This window comes from Arachis hypogaea, chromosome 20, assembly GCF_003086295.3.
Source record: "Arachis hypogaea cultivar Tifrunner chromosome 20, arahy.Tifrunner.gnm2.J5K5, whole genome shotgun sequence".
Lineage (NCBI taxonomy): Eukaryota > Viridiplantae > Streptophyta > Magnoliopsida > Fabales > Fabaceae > Arachis > Arachis hypogaea.
In genome coordinates this window covers 123198915-123216245 of record NC_092055.1, presented here as the reverse complement: position 1 = coordinate 123216245, position 17331 = coordinate 123198915, and the positions used below count along the sequence as shown (strand labels likewise).

General features: G+C 35.8%; 1 protein-coding gene and 2 long non-coding RNA genes across 3 annotated transcripts; 1 reads left to right on the top strand and 2 right to left on the bottom strand.

Annotated features, from left to right (window-relative positions):
- Window positions 1-2047: 2047 nt before the first annotated feature.
- On the bottom strand, window positions 2048-5961 carry LOC140182804 (uncharacterized). The gene is made up of 4 exons (XR_011878945.1): window positions 5161-5961; window positions 4975-5086; window positions 4749-4895; window positions 2048-2307 (listed from the first exon to the last, which is right to left on the bottom strand). It is a non-coding gene; the product is annotated as an uncharacterized lncRNA (long non-coding RNA).
- A 3588-nt stretch (window positions 5962-9549) lies between these two features.
- On the bottom strand, window positions 9550-13448 carry LOC140182821 (uncharacterized). The gene is made up of 4 exons (XR_011878966.1): window positions 12649-13448; window positions 12463-12574; window positions 12237-12383; window positions 9550-9795 (listed from the first exon to the last, which is right to left on the bottom strand). It is a non-coding gene; the product is annotated as an uncharacterized lncRNA (long non-coding RNA).
- An 805-nt stretch (window positions 13449-14253) lies between these two features.
- LOC140183199 (uncharacterized) lies at window positions 14254-15449 on the top strand. Its single transcript, XM_072231223.1, has 2 exons — window positions 14254-14562; window positions 14937-15449. Exons 1-2 carry the CDS (start codon window positions 14254-14256, stop codon window positions 15447-15449), a joined length of 822 nt encoding a protein of 273 aa, XP_072087324.1.
- Window positions 15450-17331: the final 1882 nt, after the last annotated feature.

Genomic DNA, 17331 nt, shown 5'->3' with positions numbered 1-17331 from the left:
TGGTTTCATAACATGGTATCAGAGCTCTATGTCCGAAAGGTGCAAAATCAAAACCCAAAAGAGGCTCTTGTTTGAGGGGGAGTGTTAGATATATAACCATTAATGTTGCCTTCTCCCATCAGCTTAAGCTTTTGGGATGAGTGGTTTCATACTCCCCTGCACCTTTGTATACCTCCCCTCCCACGCGTTTTCTTCCCCCCTTCTCCAAACACGCGTTTTGTTTTCTTCTCCCTTCCCCAAACACGCGTTTTTTTTTTTAATTTTATAATTTTTATTATTAAAATAGGAATAGGGGTAGTTTAGGAATTAAATTAAAAATTTTAATAAAAATGACGATTTTAATATAAAAAAAAACGTTAAAGATGATTTTAAATCCAAAATTAGAAAAGGGACGATTTCGATTCTGGCACAAAATTATGGGACCAAAACTATACTTATCCCTAATTTTTATTTTGAATAAACTTGTTTAATAGGTCTCATGTCAAACTAGGCTTTTGAATAGCCCAGATTTAAGTTAGTTAAAAAATAAATTATTACAAGTGAAAGGCCAACCTAAGGGTATGCTTGGCAAACATGTTGGCAAAAAAAGAAGTGTGTTTGAGCTTTTTGAAAGTTTTATTTTTATGTTTGGTAATTTTTTTATTTTTAAACGCAGAAACGATTCTGCCTTTGAACCCACGTTGAGAAGAAGCTAAAATTTGTAGCTTTTACGTTTCACGTTTATGGTTGCTGATTACCTTTAGAAAATTAGGTGAGAAAATTTTTTCTTTTTTACCAATCTTACCCTTCATTTTCTTCTATAAAAAGGATACCAATAACTATAAGCTTCACAGTAATTCTCTGTAGTTCTTTCTACTTTTTCGTAGTTCTTCCTTCCATTTTTTTTCATATTTGTTTCAATCACTAGTAAATTGAATATTTTAATTTTTTTATTATTTTTAGTACTCATTTTCATATTTTAATTTTTAGTGTTACGATTTCTGATGTTATTTTTTTATATGAGTTTTTTTTATCATTTCCTATACTATTTTTTATATGTATATTTTTTATGAATTTTTTTTATTTTTGTTTGACTTTGTTTATATGATTTTTATTTATTTTATTGTATTTCTTTTATTCATATGACAAATATTGTTATTTTTTTTATTTTTGTAGTGCTATAATTTTCAGGTATTTTATTAATTTTTATGATTTTTTTATTATTTTTTTATTATTTTTTGTTCATATGAATTCTTTTTTTTCTATCTTTTACTACATTGTATTTATGTTGTGTATGAAATTTTTTAATTTTTTATTTATTTTATTCATATGAATTTTATTTAGTTTTTATTGTATTTTTTTGTTCATATGATATATGTTGTTGGTTTTATGAAATTTTTATTATTTTTTATCTGTATGATTTTTTTTCTATTCTTTGATGTACTCTATCTTTGTTTTATATTAATTTTTTTTATTTTTTATTTTAACTTTGTAAAATTTGTAATTGTAATTATTATATACTACGTTTATTATCAAAATTATATATAATATAAACTATGATCCTATAAAAAAGGACAAAATAAATAAAAAATTAATTATAAGCAACAATACAGCCATAAATAATGAAAATTTATAGTCCAAAATAATACTAAATTAAAAAGTACGGGTAATATTATAAAAATTATAGAATATTTTTTTTGTTTAACATTATAAAATTTATAGTACTCTCTTTTATATTTTTTATTGTATTTATTTATTTATATAATAAATATTTTTTATATTATTTTTGTTAGGTTCTGTTTTTACATGTATATAAAAAATAATTTAAATTGATGTCTCTTTTAGTAATTTTTCATCTAAAAGTGATTTTGAGTAGTATAATTCAAACAACATTTATTTTGCTATAATCAATTTTGATACAAATATTACCAAACATGTTAACTGTAACACCCTAACTACCAAAGCTCACACTTCCGGCTGCGCGACTCTGATAGTTCGGACATTACGACGACTTTTATATTATTTAATACTAAAATATGAGCCTGTTTGAAACTTTAAACCGCAATACTGCTCCCAAAAATACTTTCATCCGATGACATACATCCATAAATACCATACAACTTACAAAACTCATAAAGAGTACATCCATATATATATATATACATAATTATATATATAAATAATATTACAAGTAATAATCAATACAATTCCTATCCCTCTTACAGATTATATCAAGATAAAGGCGAGGGTACAATAAACCATAACTAAAACAATACAGAGCATCACAGCAACAATTAAATAAGCTCTTCGTAACTTCTGCGCCATATCCTGAAAGGGGAAAAATGTAGGGGGGTGAGAACATCATCCTCGAAAGGGTTCTCAGTAGAGGGTTTTTAGGAATTACTGTAATAGGATACTTGAAGATAACCGCATCAGTGATTAATAACCGTCTTTTGCCTCTTTTCAAAAACAACAGTTTCCAATAAAAGTAAAGTCGGGAATCCTTTCTAAAAGAGGAACCGTTCAATTCTCAAAAACTCAAAAGTCTTTCAAAACGGTTTATCTATGCTGAAACAAAATAGCCTTTCATATTTCATTCCAAACCAGAAACACAAAACTGAAATCAACCATCAGTTCATTTCATTCCAACCGCGGCCCTAGGCCCAAACAATCCAACCAACAACCAATCACCACAATCCAACAGAGTCCCAGATGCAAACACAGATAGGAAGTTCAAGCACAAACAAACAGTTATTACAAGTAGAACAGTTAGCAATTAATCACATAGGCAAACCAAGTATAATATGCACACCCAACCAATGTCACACAAATGCATATGATGCATGCCTGTCCCTAGTGGCTGATGATATCATCTGTCGGTTATAGAGCCAACCCGACAAGTCCTGGTAGCTAACCATTGGACTGTCCCTCTGTCGTGCATCCCCAACTCGAGTTATACTCATCATAAACTTGATCATAATCATGATCCATATCCATCACCCTCACTGGTGAATATTTATCCATCACCATCACTGGTGAATATTTATGGGGGCGAGCTCCTCCGGGGCTTTCACAGTGCCCGGCCACACTTACGACATAGGGTCAACAGAGTATCAAGTCTCAACCTGGAGCACGTGGTGGCTAGCCACTGCTACTACCCAGGGAAACTCGTATCTCAGATAGTGGAAGTGCAACATTCACATTTATCAATGATTCAGCATAAACATGCAATCAATCTCATCCATGGATCAACATCCATCTCAGCCATCCGGCTCACGGTTCATTCTAGAACCAGCCAATATTCATATCATACACAGCCATTCCGGCTCACGGTTCAATCCAGAACCAATCAATATGTATAAACATACACAGCCATTCCGGCTCACAACAAAACAGCACTTCCACCATTCAATATCATTAAATTCATAAAGTCGGCATTTAAGCCATAAATCATTTCCTCAATTCATTTCACTTTGAAATCGAGTTTCAACTCTTTTCAGCCTTGGCTTTAAAGATCTCATTTCTCAAATCATCTCAGGCTCATAAGCCAAATTTACTCAAAGTGAGTTCCCTTTTTAAAATAAAGCCACTCTCGGCATTCTCTTTCCAAAACTTCCAAAACCATGGAAAGTTAAAGATTCTTTTTGGGAACATTCAAAATCACCCATCCAATAATGGGATTTTATAACAAAAGTTTCTTGCCAGAGTCCCAAGTCTTTAGGGAAGGTCATCTTACATCAATTCTTTAAAAGTCATTAAAACTCTTAAAATCATAGATTCTCGGTTCAAGTAAATAAAACTGAATTTATTATGAAACTGAACCATACAAAATCACAAGTTCCAACCCGGTCCAAAAATCAACTCATTTGAAACGGGACCAGTTCAATTGAATCAAACCGCTTTCAGATTTCTTTTTGGAACCCATTTTTCCAACTCTTCTAAAATGCCTCAAACTTGATTACTCAATCAAAAATCTAGGTTCCTTTAAAATCACTAAAAACTCCTTTTTATATTGAAATCAATATTATAGCATCATTCTTTCCTTCAGTGATTCAAACGGCAAACATAGTTCAGTTCTAAATAAACCGAACTCAACGTATAAAGTTCATCAAATAAATTAAGCTGGAAAGCATAATTATCCTCTTAATAAATCAAATAATACAATTTCTCAAATCCAAATCTTTTAAATAACCTTTCAAACAAGATTTAGATTTTATAGAAATTTCGGCAGCACCTCCCCTAAAACTTGGACTTTTGCCACCCGGTTCGGGTCCCAACTAAACCGTTTTCTCATTCCTTTTCAACAGCTCAAACCAGAAATCAATTCAACAGCAAGCTAAATCCAACAGTTGCCTCAGTGGCATATCTCAAGAAAACCATTTAAAAATCAACTCAATATCAACCGATTTAACTCATTTCCAAATCTTTAAAGAATCGGTTCAGTAACAAATCATTTATCAAAACCAAATCAATTAAAGCAACCCAGGCTGAATTTCAAGAGTATTCTATCTTTCACATCATCAAAATAATTGACTCGATTCAAACCAATCTTCAACGGATTAAACTCATTTCAAATCTTTAAAGAATTAACTTCAAACATTACATTTCACAAGCCACATAACAATTCAGCCAAACCAACATCCATAGTCATTCGAGTCAATCAAATAATACATAAGGCAGATACAATCACCAAATACACAATATCTCACATCAGTACCCATATGTAATAATTCCAATAATAAACTATAGTTTTCGGAAAGCGCCCCTACCTCACAACATTGGAACCACAACCCAACTCGTTAACCAACTCCTTTTATCTCGACCCGAAATCACCGGCAAATCAAAATCTCGGCTCTGCCCGCTCTCTCAAAAGCAGAAACAGCCCCAAACGGCACAAGCAAACCGGATTCTAGCTCCTAAAACCATTAACATTACGATTACTTTATTACACAGAACAGAACACTAACGCAGAGCTCTCGAAACCGGAATACTTACTGAAACTAAGAAAGAACGGCTGAACCGAACAGCAACGGACTCTGAACCGGTTGGGCGGTAGCCCCGGTAGCCGCCTTCAGCGGCTGCGGCGACCCAACTCCGGCGACGGTGACTGAAACCAACATGCCGCGACAATAAGACTCCCATAATCTCACAAGAAATGAAAACCAAGTTTGAAACCCTTACCGGCATACTTTTCCGGCGACGGCAGCAAGGTTTTCCGGCGGCCAGAACAATGATAACGCCACTAACCAAAACAGAGCAGGATCTAAATAAGCGGCAAAACCTTGGAACAGTTCCGGCTAGCTCCATTAGCGGCGGCCTGGACCCTTTTCTGACGGCGACAATTCCAACCGAGGCGGCGCCGGCGACGCAAGCACGGCTGGGCATGGTGGTTGAACCCCCAGCTCAGCCTCAGATCTCTTTGTCTCTCCTGTTCGGTGTGACTGGACGGCCTTCTCCTCAACGGCACGACGGCAGAGCAAACCAGACTGGCGATGGCAGAGGTCACGGTGCGTTCGGCGGTGACGCGGGATGGAGGTGCCGGCGACAGCGGCGACTTCACCTTCTCCGCGCTCGCTCCTCCTTCTCCATCGGTGGTTATGGCTCGCGCTCTCTTCAGGTCGCGGTTCTGCCTCTGATGCTGCGCAAGGATGATCGGCGACGGCACGAGCTCCTCGCGCGACGAATCGGCACAGTGACGGGCTCGGCGGCTGCGTTGGCCTCCTCCCCTCTCGGATCCTCTCTTACTCGGACTAGATCGGCGGCTTCATGGTGGCGACGGCAAGGAGGCTCGCGACGGTGACAAGGACGCGTGGACTGCCGCGGCGGCGCGACGCGGTGAGGGCGACGGCGGCACTGTGAGCTCCCTTCCCTCTCCACGCCGGCGAACCTTCCTTCTTCCTTCCCTCTCAATTCGTTCCCTACTCCTGTTTCTTTCTTTCTTTCAAGCAGCTTGCAGCTGCTACTGCTGCATTAGGTACTCTAGGTGTACCGGGTCAGGGGAACCGGGTAGGGTTTTTAGGGTTAGGGTTTCTCTTTCAAAATTAGGGTTAGGGGCATTTTGGTAATTTCAAATAAAAATAGGGATATTATAGTAATTAGAAATAAATTCTAATCCATTAATAATAATGTATAAAAATACTATTTGCTCATCAATTTCATAAATTATTTTCAATAAAATGTCCCAACCAAATAATTAGAAATAATATACTCAATTTCTTCATTTTCCAAAATAGCAGTATTAATATTTAAAATATTACTTATTTAATCCAAATCATATAGAAATCCTTATTATTTCGCAACTACCAACTTTATAATTTGAATATAGAAAATAATCCAATAGTTGTAAAATTGGATAATAAATCATAACTTGTCTCAAATTCAATAAATCACAACTTGCCTTAATTATCTTTAATAAAATGATTTCCGAAATTAAGGCTATAAATAACTATATGATTTGAGACTTGATCATAATAAGACTTTTCAAAGATTCTGGGTCTTACATTCTACCCACCTTATAAAAATTTTCGCCCTCGAAAATTGATACAAAATGAAAGAAATTCCATAACAGTTCACCCTTGAACACATTTAAGGAAGAAGCAAAAATATCTCATCATATAAACATATATACGATTTTCAAATGCTTTGATTGTCATATGCATAAGGGTACAAAGGCAGGGGTGTGATTGCAAAGCAAACGTTACAAGGTAGGCTCAATGCAAAAGATAACATGGGTCAATCATGTGATAGTAGGGCAAAGCATCAAAGGCTATAAAACAGGATGGGGTTAAAATGACGTGCTTAACATCCGTACATCAATCTCATCTCAACCTCCAAGCTTCAACTTTCCAACTCCATCAAGCACTTTACAACCTCATAGCCAATCATAAGCCTAACAACCGCAAACCCGTTCGCAAGGAACAAAACACCCACAACTCATACGTTGCACACCTACCGCTTCAACTTTCGTATACACATCACGTCTTAAAGAACTAACGTATCGCGTTACTACGTCTACAAGTCGCACGTGATATCAAAATAATTCTCGAGTCTACTCAGAAGGATACAAAACTTTAGAAAGGAGAGGCAAATGTCAAGGACAATACTCATAGATTCGAGACAGAGTATCCAATTCCAGATAAACAAGGATGCTCAAGCAATGAAGTCTGATAGACACAATTCAATTGACAACTTCAAAGATAACCCTTGGATCAAGGAAATTCAATAGGATCAATAAGAAGAGAACCAGCGCCTTAGTTCGAAACAAATTCAAGTTGAGTCGAAGAAGTAGGAGATTTACAAAAAGGAATATCAAACCCAAGACAAAGCTAACAAAACTCAAGAGCAAGATTAAAAGTACTTCCAAATACATTGTTCATAAAGGAACAGAAACTTGCAGAAAAACCACTTCGCAATCTAAAAGAAAGGTTAATTAACAACATCCTTCAAGAGAGTAACAAAAGTATAATCGTGGCTTTGCTTTAATGCAAGTTCATATTGAAATAGATTTTGTCGAGTTCTAAAAACAAGGTGCACACGGGTTTGGCTAAAGGCTAAAATATTTCTTCAAATATTTTAGAAAGATAATTAGATGCACAACTTAACCAGAAGCAGTTCATAAAACTCGGGAGAGGAATCAAAGGCTTGTTCAAAAATTCTCAAAGTTCATATTCAAACAAGCGTGTATAACATTCGTAGCAAGGATGAAAGAGAAAATTAAACTCCTTTTAGAAAAGAAACTCCAAGGCAAAAATTTGCACACAATCTGGTAAGGAAATAAGTGGTGTGTTACAAACAAACCGGTTTCCACTAAACAAGGAAGCTTTCCAAAACTTCATTTAAAATGGTGCATGGCAACTTTAAATTAATTTCGTCAAAATTGGACAATGGTTTTAATCTCAATCAAACAACAGAAAATAAATCCCATTTAATATTTCGTCAAAGAGAATTCGAGACTTCTTTAAAAGGTTCAAAACAAGACTCCAAAAGCGTTCTTGAAATCACCATCTCGGAATAACATTCAAGAAGTCTAAGATGTACTAAAAAGGAGTCAAGCCTTGCAAGAAAGGATCTTAAATTAGAGTAGTTCAAACAAGATCCACTAAACATGAAATATCAAACAAGTTTTAAATTAATCCGAAAGAATACAAAAGTCATAGAAAAGACAACTCAATCATTTGTAATTTTTCAATGATAAATCTTTAACTAAAAACTCTTGTAGAGATAATAGGAGAATAAACAATGCACTATCTTGAAACGAATCAAACTGACCCACATAAGGATGAGATTCACAAGAGGGGACAAACCAAGATCAATGGTAATGTTCACAAGATGTAAAAGATTAGTTAAAAACAGAATCACGTATGACATTCATAGAGGTGAAAAGCTTAAGAAGGAACCAGTCCGTTCATAAGAAGAAAGCTATGAATCCAATATTTTCAAAAGAACAACAATGGCATAAACTATGTAGTATGCTAAATCAAACTCAAATCAAAATGAATTAAGTAAGTTTATCAAACGAAACTCAACCGGGATAAAAGTGAAAAATTCTTTCTTTCCAAAATTTTGAAAAATACCCAAATACATAATCAAATGAAGTTGTGCAGTAGAACTATAGTAAAATTACTAGAAGGTCAAATTGTAATTTAAGGTAAATGCAGTTCCATAAACCAGTAAAAGTACAGGCGGGGTATTGGAAATAAATAGTTGTCAAACTGTATAAGTAATCTCAAAGTTTCATATATAGAAAAGTATATATCTAATCAACAGCAATTTATAAAATCTCAAAATTGGCTGTGATCACTGTCAAGTAAGAGAAAAACTGAATCAACAATTTCTCAAAGAATGGACTCAGAACCCGGAGTTAAAAGTCACAGCACATTAAGACAAGTTCAAGACTATATCAAAGAATACTTGAATCAAGAAGAACTCAAACAGAGGAAGACAGATGCATCAAGGATTCTAAACAAGCATATGCACTTAAGATCATTCAAGAATGCATATGAATAGAGGAATAGAGTGGAAACATCAAATTACTTTTCAAGAGGAGTACCAAACAAGAACTTCAAGTTAGGATATAAAAGAACAGGTCGACTCGAACAGAATTCAAGACACACAACTGAATAGCCTCGAGAAAAAGTTTCTAACGTTCCCCCAAAGCCCGCGATTCGCTTTACTCGAAACTTGTATATCATCTATGATAACCCATCAGTGCTTTTATATACATAATTCACTAGTATTAAGCCGGCCAAACTTAATATCAGGAATTATGCAATGCAAGACTAACAGCATTAATCAATAGATCGTCATGTGCATAAAGCTCTAATTCTCGTCATTCGACAAGACCTAATACATGACAAACGCTCAGAGTATGCAACTGAAGCATAGTCAGTCCATTCCTCAGGCTCTACAGGAAGAACTGCTCTGATACCATAATGTAACACCCTAACTACCAAAGCTCACACTTCCGGCTGCGCGACTCTGATAGTTCGGACATTACGACGACTTTTATATTATTTAATACTAAAATATGAGCCTGTTTGAAACTTTAAACCGCAATACTGCTCCCAAAAATACTTTCATCCGATGACATACATCCATAAATACCATACAACTTACAAAACTCATAAAGAGTACATCCATATATATATATACATAATTATATATATAAATAATATTACAAGTAATAATCAATACAATTCCTATCCCTCTTACAGATTATATCAAGATAAAGGCGAGGGTACAATAAACCATAACTAAAACAATACAGAGCATCACAGCAACAATTAAATAAGCTCTTCGTAACTTCTGCGCCATATCCTGAAAGGGGAAAAATGTAGGGGGGTGAGAACATCATCCTCGAAAGGGTTCTCAGTAGAGGGTTTTTAGGAATTACTGTAATAGGATACTTGAAGATAACCGCATCAGTGATTAATAACCGTCTTTTGCCTCTTTTCAAAAACAACAGTTTCCAATAAAAGTAAAGTCGGGAATCCTTTCTAAAAGAGGAACCGTTCAATTCTCAAAAACTCAAAAGTCTTTCAAAACGGTTTATCTATGCTGAAACAAAATAGCCTTTCATATTTCATTCCAAACCAGAAACACAAAACTGAAATCAACCATCAGTTCATTTCATTCCAACCGCGGCCCTAGGCCCAAACAATCCAACCAACAACCAATCACCACAATCCAACAGAGTCCCAGATGCAAACACAGATAGGAAGTTCAAGCACAAACAAACAGTTATTACAAGTAGAACAGTTAGCAATTAATCACATAGGCAAACCAAGTATAATATGCACACCCAACCAATGTCACACAAATGCATATGATGCATGCCTGTCCCTAGTGGCTGATGATATCATCTGTCGGTTATAGAGCCAACCCGACAAGTCCTGGTAGCTAACCATTGGACTGTCCCTCTGTCGTGCATCCCCAACTCGAGTTATACTCATCATAAACTTGATCATAATCATGATCCATATCCATCACCCTCACTGGTGAATATTTATCCATCACCATCACTGGTGAATATTTATGGGGGCGAGCTCCTCCGGGGCTTTCACAGTGCCCGGCCACACTTACGACATAGGGTCAACAGAGTATCAAGTCTCAACCTGGAGCACGTGGTGGCTAGCCACTGCTACTACCCAGGGAAACTCGTATCTCAGATAGTGGAAGTGCAACATTCACATTTATCAATGATTCAGCATAAACATGCAATCAATCTCATCCATGGATCAACATCCATCTCAGCCATCCGGCTCACGGTTCATTCTAGAACCAGCCAATATTCATATCATACACAGCCATTCCGGCTCACGGTTCAATCCAGAACCAATCAATATGTATAAACATACACAGCCATTCCGGCTCACAACAAAACAGCACTTCCACCATTCAACATCATTAAATTCATAAAGTCGGCATTTAAGCCATAAATCATTTCCTCAATTCATTTCACTTTGAAATCGAGTTTCAACTCTTTTCAGCCTTGGCTTTAAAGATCTCATTTCTCAAATCATCTCAGGCTCATAAGCCAAATTTACTCAAAGTGAGTTCCCTTTTTAAAATAAAGCCACTCTCGGCATTCTCTTTCCAAAACTTCCAAAACCATGGAAAGTTAAAGATTCTTTTTGGGAACATTCAAAATCACCCATCCAATAATGGGATTTTATAACAAAAGTTTCTTGCCAGAGTCCCAAGTCTTTAGGGAAGGTCATCTTACATCAATTCTTTAAAAGTCATTAAAACTCTTAAAATCATAGATTCTCGGTTCAAGTAAATAAAACTGAATTTATTATGAAACTGAACCATACAAAATCACAAGTTCCAACCCGGTCCAAAAATCAACTCATTTGAAACGGGACCAGTTCAATTGAATCAAACCGCTTTCAGATTTCTTTTTGGAACCCATTTTTCCAACTCTTCTAAAATGCCTCAAACTTGATTACTCAATCAAAAATCTAGGTTCCTTTAAAATCACTAAAAACTCCTTTTTATATTGAAATCAATATTATAGCATCATTCTTTCCTTCAGTGATTCAAACGGCAAACATAGTTCAGTTCTAAATAAACCGAACTCAACGTATAAAGTTCATCAAATAAATTAAGCTGGAAAGCATAATTATCCTCTTAATAAATCAAATAATACAATTTCTCAAATCCAAATCTTTTAAATAACCTTTCAAACAAGATTTAGATTTTATAGAAATTTCGGCAGCACCTCCCCTAAAACTTGGACTTTTGCCACCCGGTTCGGGTCCCAACTAAACCGTTTTCTCATTCCTTTTCAACAGCTCAAACCAGAAATCAATTCAACAGCAAGCTAAATCCAACAGTTGCCTCAGTGGCATATCTCAAGAAAACCATTTAAAAATCAACTCAATATCAACCGATTTAACTCATTTCCAAATCTTTAAAGAATCGGTTCAGTAACAAATCATTTATCAAAACCAAATCAATTAAAGCAACCCAGGCTGAATTTCAAGAGTATTCTATCTTTCACATCATCAAAATAATTGACTCGATTCAAACCAATCTTCAACGGATTAAACTCATTTCAAATCTTTAAAGAATTAACTTCAAACATTACATTTCACAAGCCACATAACAATTCAGCCAAACCAACATCCATAGTCATTCGAGTCAATCAAATAATACATAAGGCAGATACAATCACCAAATACACAATATCTCACATCAGTACCCATATGTAATAATTCCAATAATAAACTATAGTTTTCGGAAAGCGCCCCTACCTCACAACATTGGAACCACAACCCAACTCGTTAACCAACTCCTTTTATCTCGACCCGAAATCACCGGCAAATCAAAATCTCGGCTCTGCCCGCTCTCTCAAAAGCAGAAACAGCCCCAAACGGCACAAGCAAACCGGATTCTAGCTCCTAAAACCATTAACATTACGATTACTTTATTACACAGAACAGAACACTAACGCAGAGCTCTCGAAACCGGAATACTTACTGAAACTAAGAAAGAACGGCTGAACCGAACAGCAACGGACTCTGAACCGGTTGGGCGGTAGCCCCGGTAGCCGCCTTCAGCGGCTGCGGCGACCCAACTCCGGCGACGGTGACTGAAACCAACATGCCGCGACAATAAGACTCCCATAATCTCACAAGAAATGAAAACCAAGTTTGAAACCCTTACCGGCATACTTTTCCGGCGACGGCAGCAAGGTTTTCCGGCGGCCAGAACAATGATAACGCCACTAACCAAAACAGAGCAGGATCTAAATAAGCGGCAAAACCTTGGAACAGTTCCGGCTAGCTCCATTAGCGGCGGCCTGGACCCTTTTCTGACGGCGACAATTCCAACCGAGGCGGTGCCGGCGACGCAAGCACGGCTGGGCATGGTGGTTGAACCCCCAGCTCAGCCTCAGATCTCTCTGTCTCTCCTGTTCGGTGTGACTGGACGGCCTTCTCCTCAACGGCACGACGGCAGAGCAAACCAGACTGGCGACGGCAGAGGTCACGGCGCGTTCGGCGGTGACGCGGGATGGAGGTGCCGGCGACAGCGGCGACTTCACCTTCTCCGCGCTCGCTCCTCCTTCTCCATCGGTTGTTATGGCTCGCGCTCTCTTCAGGTCGCGGTTCTGCCTCTGATGCTGCGCAAGGATGATCGGCGACGGCACGAGCTCCTCGCGCGACGAATCGGCACAGTGACGGGCTCGGCGGCTGCGTTGGCCTCCTCCCCTCTCGGATCCTCTCTTACTCGGACTAGATCGGCGGCTTCATGGTGGCGACGGCAAGGAGGCTCGCGACGGTGACAAGGACGCGTGGACTGCCGCGGCGGCGCGACGCGGTGAGGGCGACGGCGGCACTGTGAGCTCCCTTCCCTCTCCACGCCGGCGAACCTTCCTTCTTCCTTCCCTCTCAATTCGTTCCCTACTCCTGTTTCTTTCTTTCTTTCAAGCAGCTTGCAGCTGCTGCTGCTGCATTAGGTACTCTAGGTGTACCGGGTCAGGGGAACCGGGTAGGGTTTTTAGGGTTAGGGTTTCTCTTTCAAAATTAGGGTTAGGGGCATTTTGGTAATTTCAAATAAAAATAGGGATATTATAGTAATTAGAAATAAATTCTAATCCATTAATAATAATGTATAAAAATACTATTTGCTCATCAATTTCATAAATTATTTTCAATAAAATGTCCCAACCAAATAATTAGAAATAATATACTCAATTTCTTCATTTTCCAAAATAGCAGTATTAATATTTAAAATATTACTTATTTAATCCAAATCATATAGAAATCCTTATTATTTCGCAACTACCAACTTTATAATTTGAATATAGAAAATAATCCAATAGTTGTAAAATTGGATAATAAATCATAACTTGTCTCAAATTCAATAAATCACAACTTGCCTTAATTATCTTTAATAAAATGATTTCCGAAATTAAGGCTATAAATAACTATATGATTTGAGACTTGATCATAATAAGACTTTTCAAAGATTCTGGGTCTTACATTAACCCAAACTTACTTTTCATCAAAATCAATTTTATGCAAATTCACGTTTGCAAACTGAAAAATGACCCAAACTCCATAATCCATTCACCGGAAAAAAAGAAAGTAGAATTCACACGAGGTACCCAGTATCAAGTTACAAGCGAATTCGACGATTTTACAACGAAAAAAAGCTCATTCGAAGCTCAGCTTGTGGAAAGCAAAGGTCTTAAACAAAGCAGGAAAGCTAATTCTCATCAAATCGGTTTTGAATAGCTTACCGATTTATTACCTTAGCCTTTACAAGATGCCGAAGGCGGTAGCTAACAAGTTGATTGCACTCCAGAGAAGTTTTATGTGGTGTACGGAGGATGGTGCTTATGGTATGCCGCTGGTGAAGTGGGAAGTGGTTCAGGCTCCAAAAAAGGCTGGAGGCTTGGGAGTTGGTGATGCAGTGGTCAGGAACGCAGCGCTTTTGTTCAAATGGTGGTGGCGGTTCTCAAAGGAGGAATGCCCTTTGTGGAAGAAGGTTGTTTGTTCGTGTAATAATCTGGACCCTAGTGCGTTGCTATCTAGTCAGATTCTACCGGTGAAGGGGGCCCATGGAAAGATATCTGTCAGTTGAATATAGCAGAACAACAGGTGAAAGAAAAGCTTATTAGTGGCCTAGCGATGGAAGTAGGGGATGGAAGACGGACTCGGTTTTGGGAAGATAATTGGGTGCAAGGTGGTCCTCTGAAAGGAAGTTTTCCAAGACTCTTCTCTATTTCAAACCAACAAGGATCTGTGATCGGGGACTGTGGGTTCTGAGATGGGTTAGAGTGGGTTTGGAATCTTCAGTGGAGGAGGGAGTTGTTCCAATGGGAGTTGGAATTGGCTCATCAACTTCATGAGAGGTTAAGACCAGTGAAGCTATCAGTTGGTAGAGAGGATAATATTGTGTGGAAGTTTGATAATAAAGGAATTTTTTCTACTAACTCTTTCATGCAGGTGTTGCAATCGGAGACTCTATTGGCGGAGTTTACGAGCTACAGTTTCACTCAATCAATTTGGGGAGGACTTGTACCACCGAGAATTGAGCTTTTTGGCTGGTTTGTTCTGGTTGGTAGGGTGAATACCAAAGAAAGATTGAGCAGATTAGGCGTGATTCCTCCAAATGATAATATTTGCGCCCTGTGTAAAAAGGAGATGGAAATTGTTCATCATTTATTTCTTGTATGTGAGTTTACGTGGAAGGTGTGGTGCGCTTGGTTAAGACATTTTGATAGGCAGTGGGCGGTCCCAGGAACCATGAAAGAACTGTTTGAGAGTTGGATTGGTATGTTTAACAGGAAGGTGGAGCAGCGGATGTTGTTGATTGCATTTTTTACAGTGATTTGGAATATCTGGAGGGAACGGAATGATAGAACTTTCAATAACAGGGAAGCAGGGGCTGAGGACGTGCAACGAAAGACGTTTTTGAGCTACAAGGAGTGGTCGGGTACTGTTCCTCTTGGTTGTTGATGGCTTTGCCGGAGATGACCGAATTTGAGTCTTTTTATCTTCTGTTGTGTTTTGGTTTTTATGTTCTGCTGTGTTTGTATTTAGTTGTACGATTCTGCTCCACTTCTATGTGTTGAGCTTTCTTTGTTTCAAAAAAAAAAAAAAAAAAGCTCACGTTCTAAAACACAAGTTACAATCCTTGAACAAAATAATAAATAAATAAATAAATAAAAGAGTTACAGTCAAGAATCACTGAAATCCAATTTGTATACTTGGAGATATAGACGAGGGCCAAAGACTGGTATCCAAAGTGATTAATCATGATTCTAGTACAAACAGAAGAGATAGAACAAATTAAAGTGTCACAATTAAAGAATTGATAAACCTAAGAATGCTAGCTAAGGATGAACACCCTTGATAATAATATAAATTGAGTTGGCCTTCCTCTCTGGGCTGTTGACCATATTGGGTTGGATTATTGATGTTAATTTTGGGGAGTAGAATTGTGTTTGATGATAAATATTTTGGACTTTTTATAAGTTGAGTGGTTGAAATTTTAGGATTTTCTAGATTAAAATTTTACAAATTGATAAACAGAAGAAAAAAAAACAAATAAAAAATCAAGAGAAATAATTACATAAAATAAAGAGTAACTTAACATATAAAACACATGTTAATTAGTCACGGATTCAAAAATATTAGGTCGTGGAGGCAAATATATAACACATGAGAACAATAAATTTTTTTATAAACGTATCAAAATGTGTCGGAAAAAAAAACGTGAAAATATTAAATAACATGAAAATATTAAATATTAAATAAATTTTTATTTATTTATTGTTAATATTGATATATTAAAGATTTGTTTGGATGAACTTTTAATAGAAGATTTTTTTTTTGTTATTTTTTTAAAAAATTTTTTAAAAAAGTAAAAATAATTTTATATTTAGATATCTCATGCAAAAAGATCTTTTTATCTATTAATTATGTTTAAGTACAAAAATATAAAAGTACTTTTTTTATTTATTATGTGAAAAACATATTTTTTAAGAAAAAAATATATTTTTAAAAAGGATGTAATTTGTAGCTTTTCAAAAATTATTTTTTTAATACTTTTACTTTTACTACTAAAAATTTGTTAAACACATTGAAAAATAAAAAAGATATTTTTGTTAATTTAATGGCACTTAAACAAGAATTAATAGGTATTAATGTGACTATTAATTCATTTTTTCATTACTTAAATACATATAATAATAGTAAATGAGAAATTAATCAAGATGGTAAAGAGATTATTTTCTAATTAAGAGGTTTTTTATTCGAGTTTCGAAAGAGAAAAAAACATGCTTTTTATGAATTATATATGAAAAAGAATATTTTAGAAGGAAAAAAAATTATATTCTCAACCCTTCATATCCCAATTATATAGTTTATCATTAATTACTCTATTAGTTCTTATAATTTTATTAAATTTTCAATTAGATTCTTATAACCTAAACATTTGTAACTGAATCCATATATGATTATATTAGATTAAGACTTTCAATTAGATATCCTTTTTAATTATATATTTTTTTAAATTATACTTTTCTTTGCGAGAACCAAACCCGTCAAAAAAACCGATAAAGTAATTAATTCAATAATTTAATGATCTAACCAAAATTTAATCGAGATTTAACATGTTTAATTAAATATAAAACAAATTATCAAAATATTTAATATATAATTGATCACTTTATGATTATTCCATTCTCAACATAATAATTAGAAATAGTTTCAAGCAAATTAATTCAAAAAAAATATAATAAATAATAAAAAATTATGACAACAAAATTAACTCAAAAAAAAAGAAAAAAAATTAACCACAATGCTTTCTTGTAATATCTAAGATGGGTTCTATTAA

Coding starts and splice junctions, on each gene's coding strand:
- LOC140183199 (XM_072231223.1), top strand. CDS start 14,254: ATGCCGAAGGCGGTAGCTAACAAGTTGATTGCACTCCAGAGAAGTTTT. Junction 14,563..14,936: donor GGGCCCATGGAAAGATATCT/GTCAGTTGAATA, acceptor TCTTTCATGCAG/GTGTTGCAATCGGAGACTCT.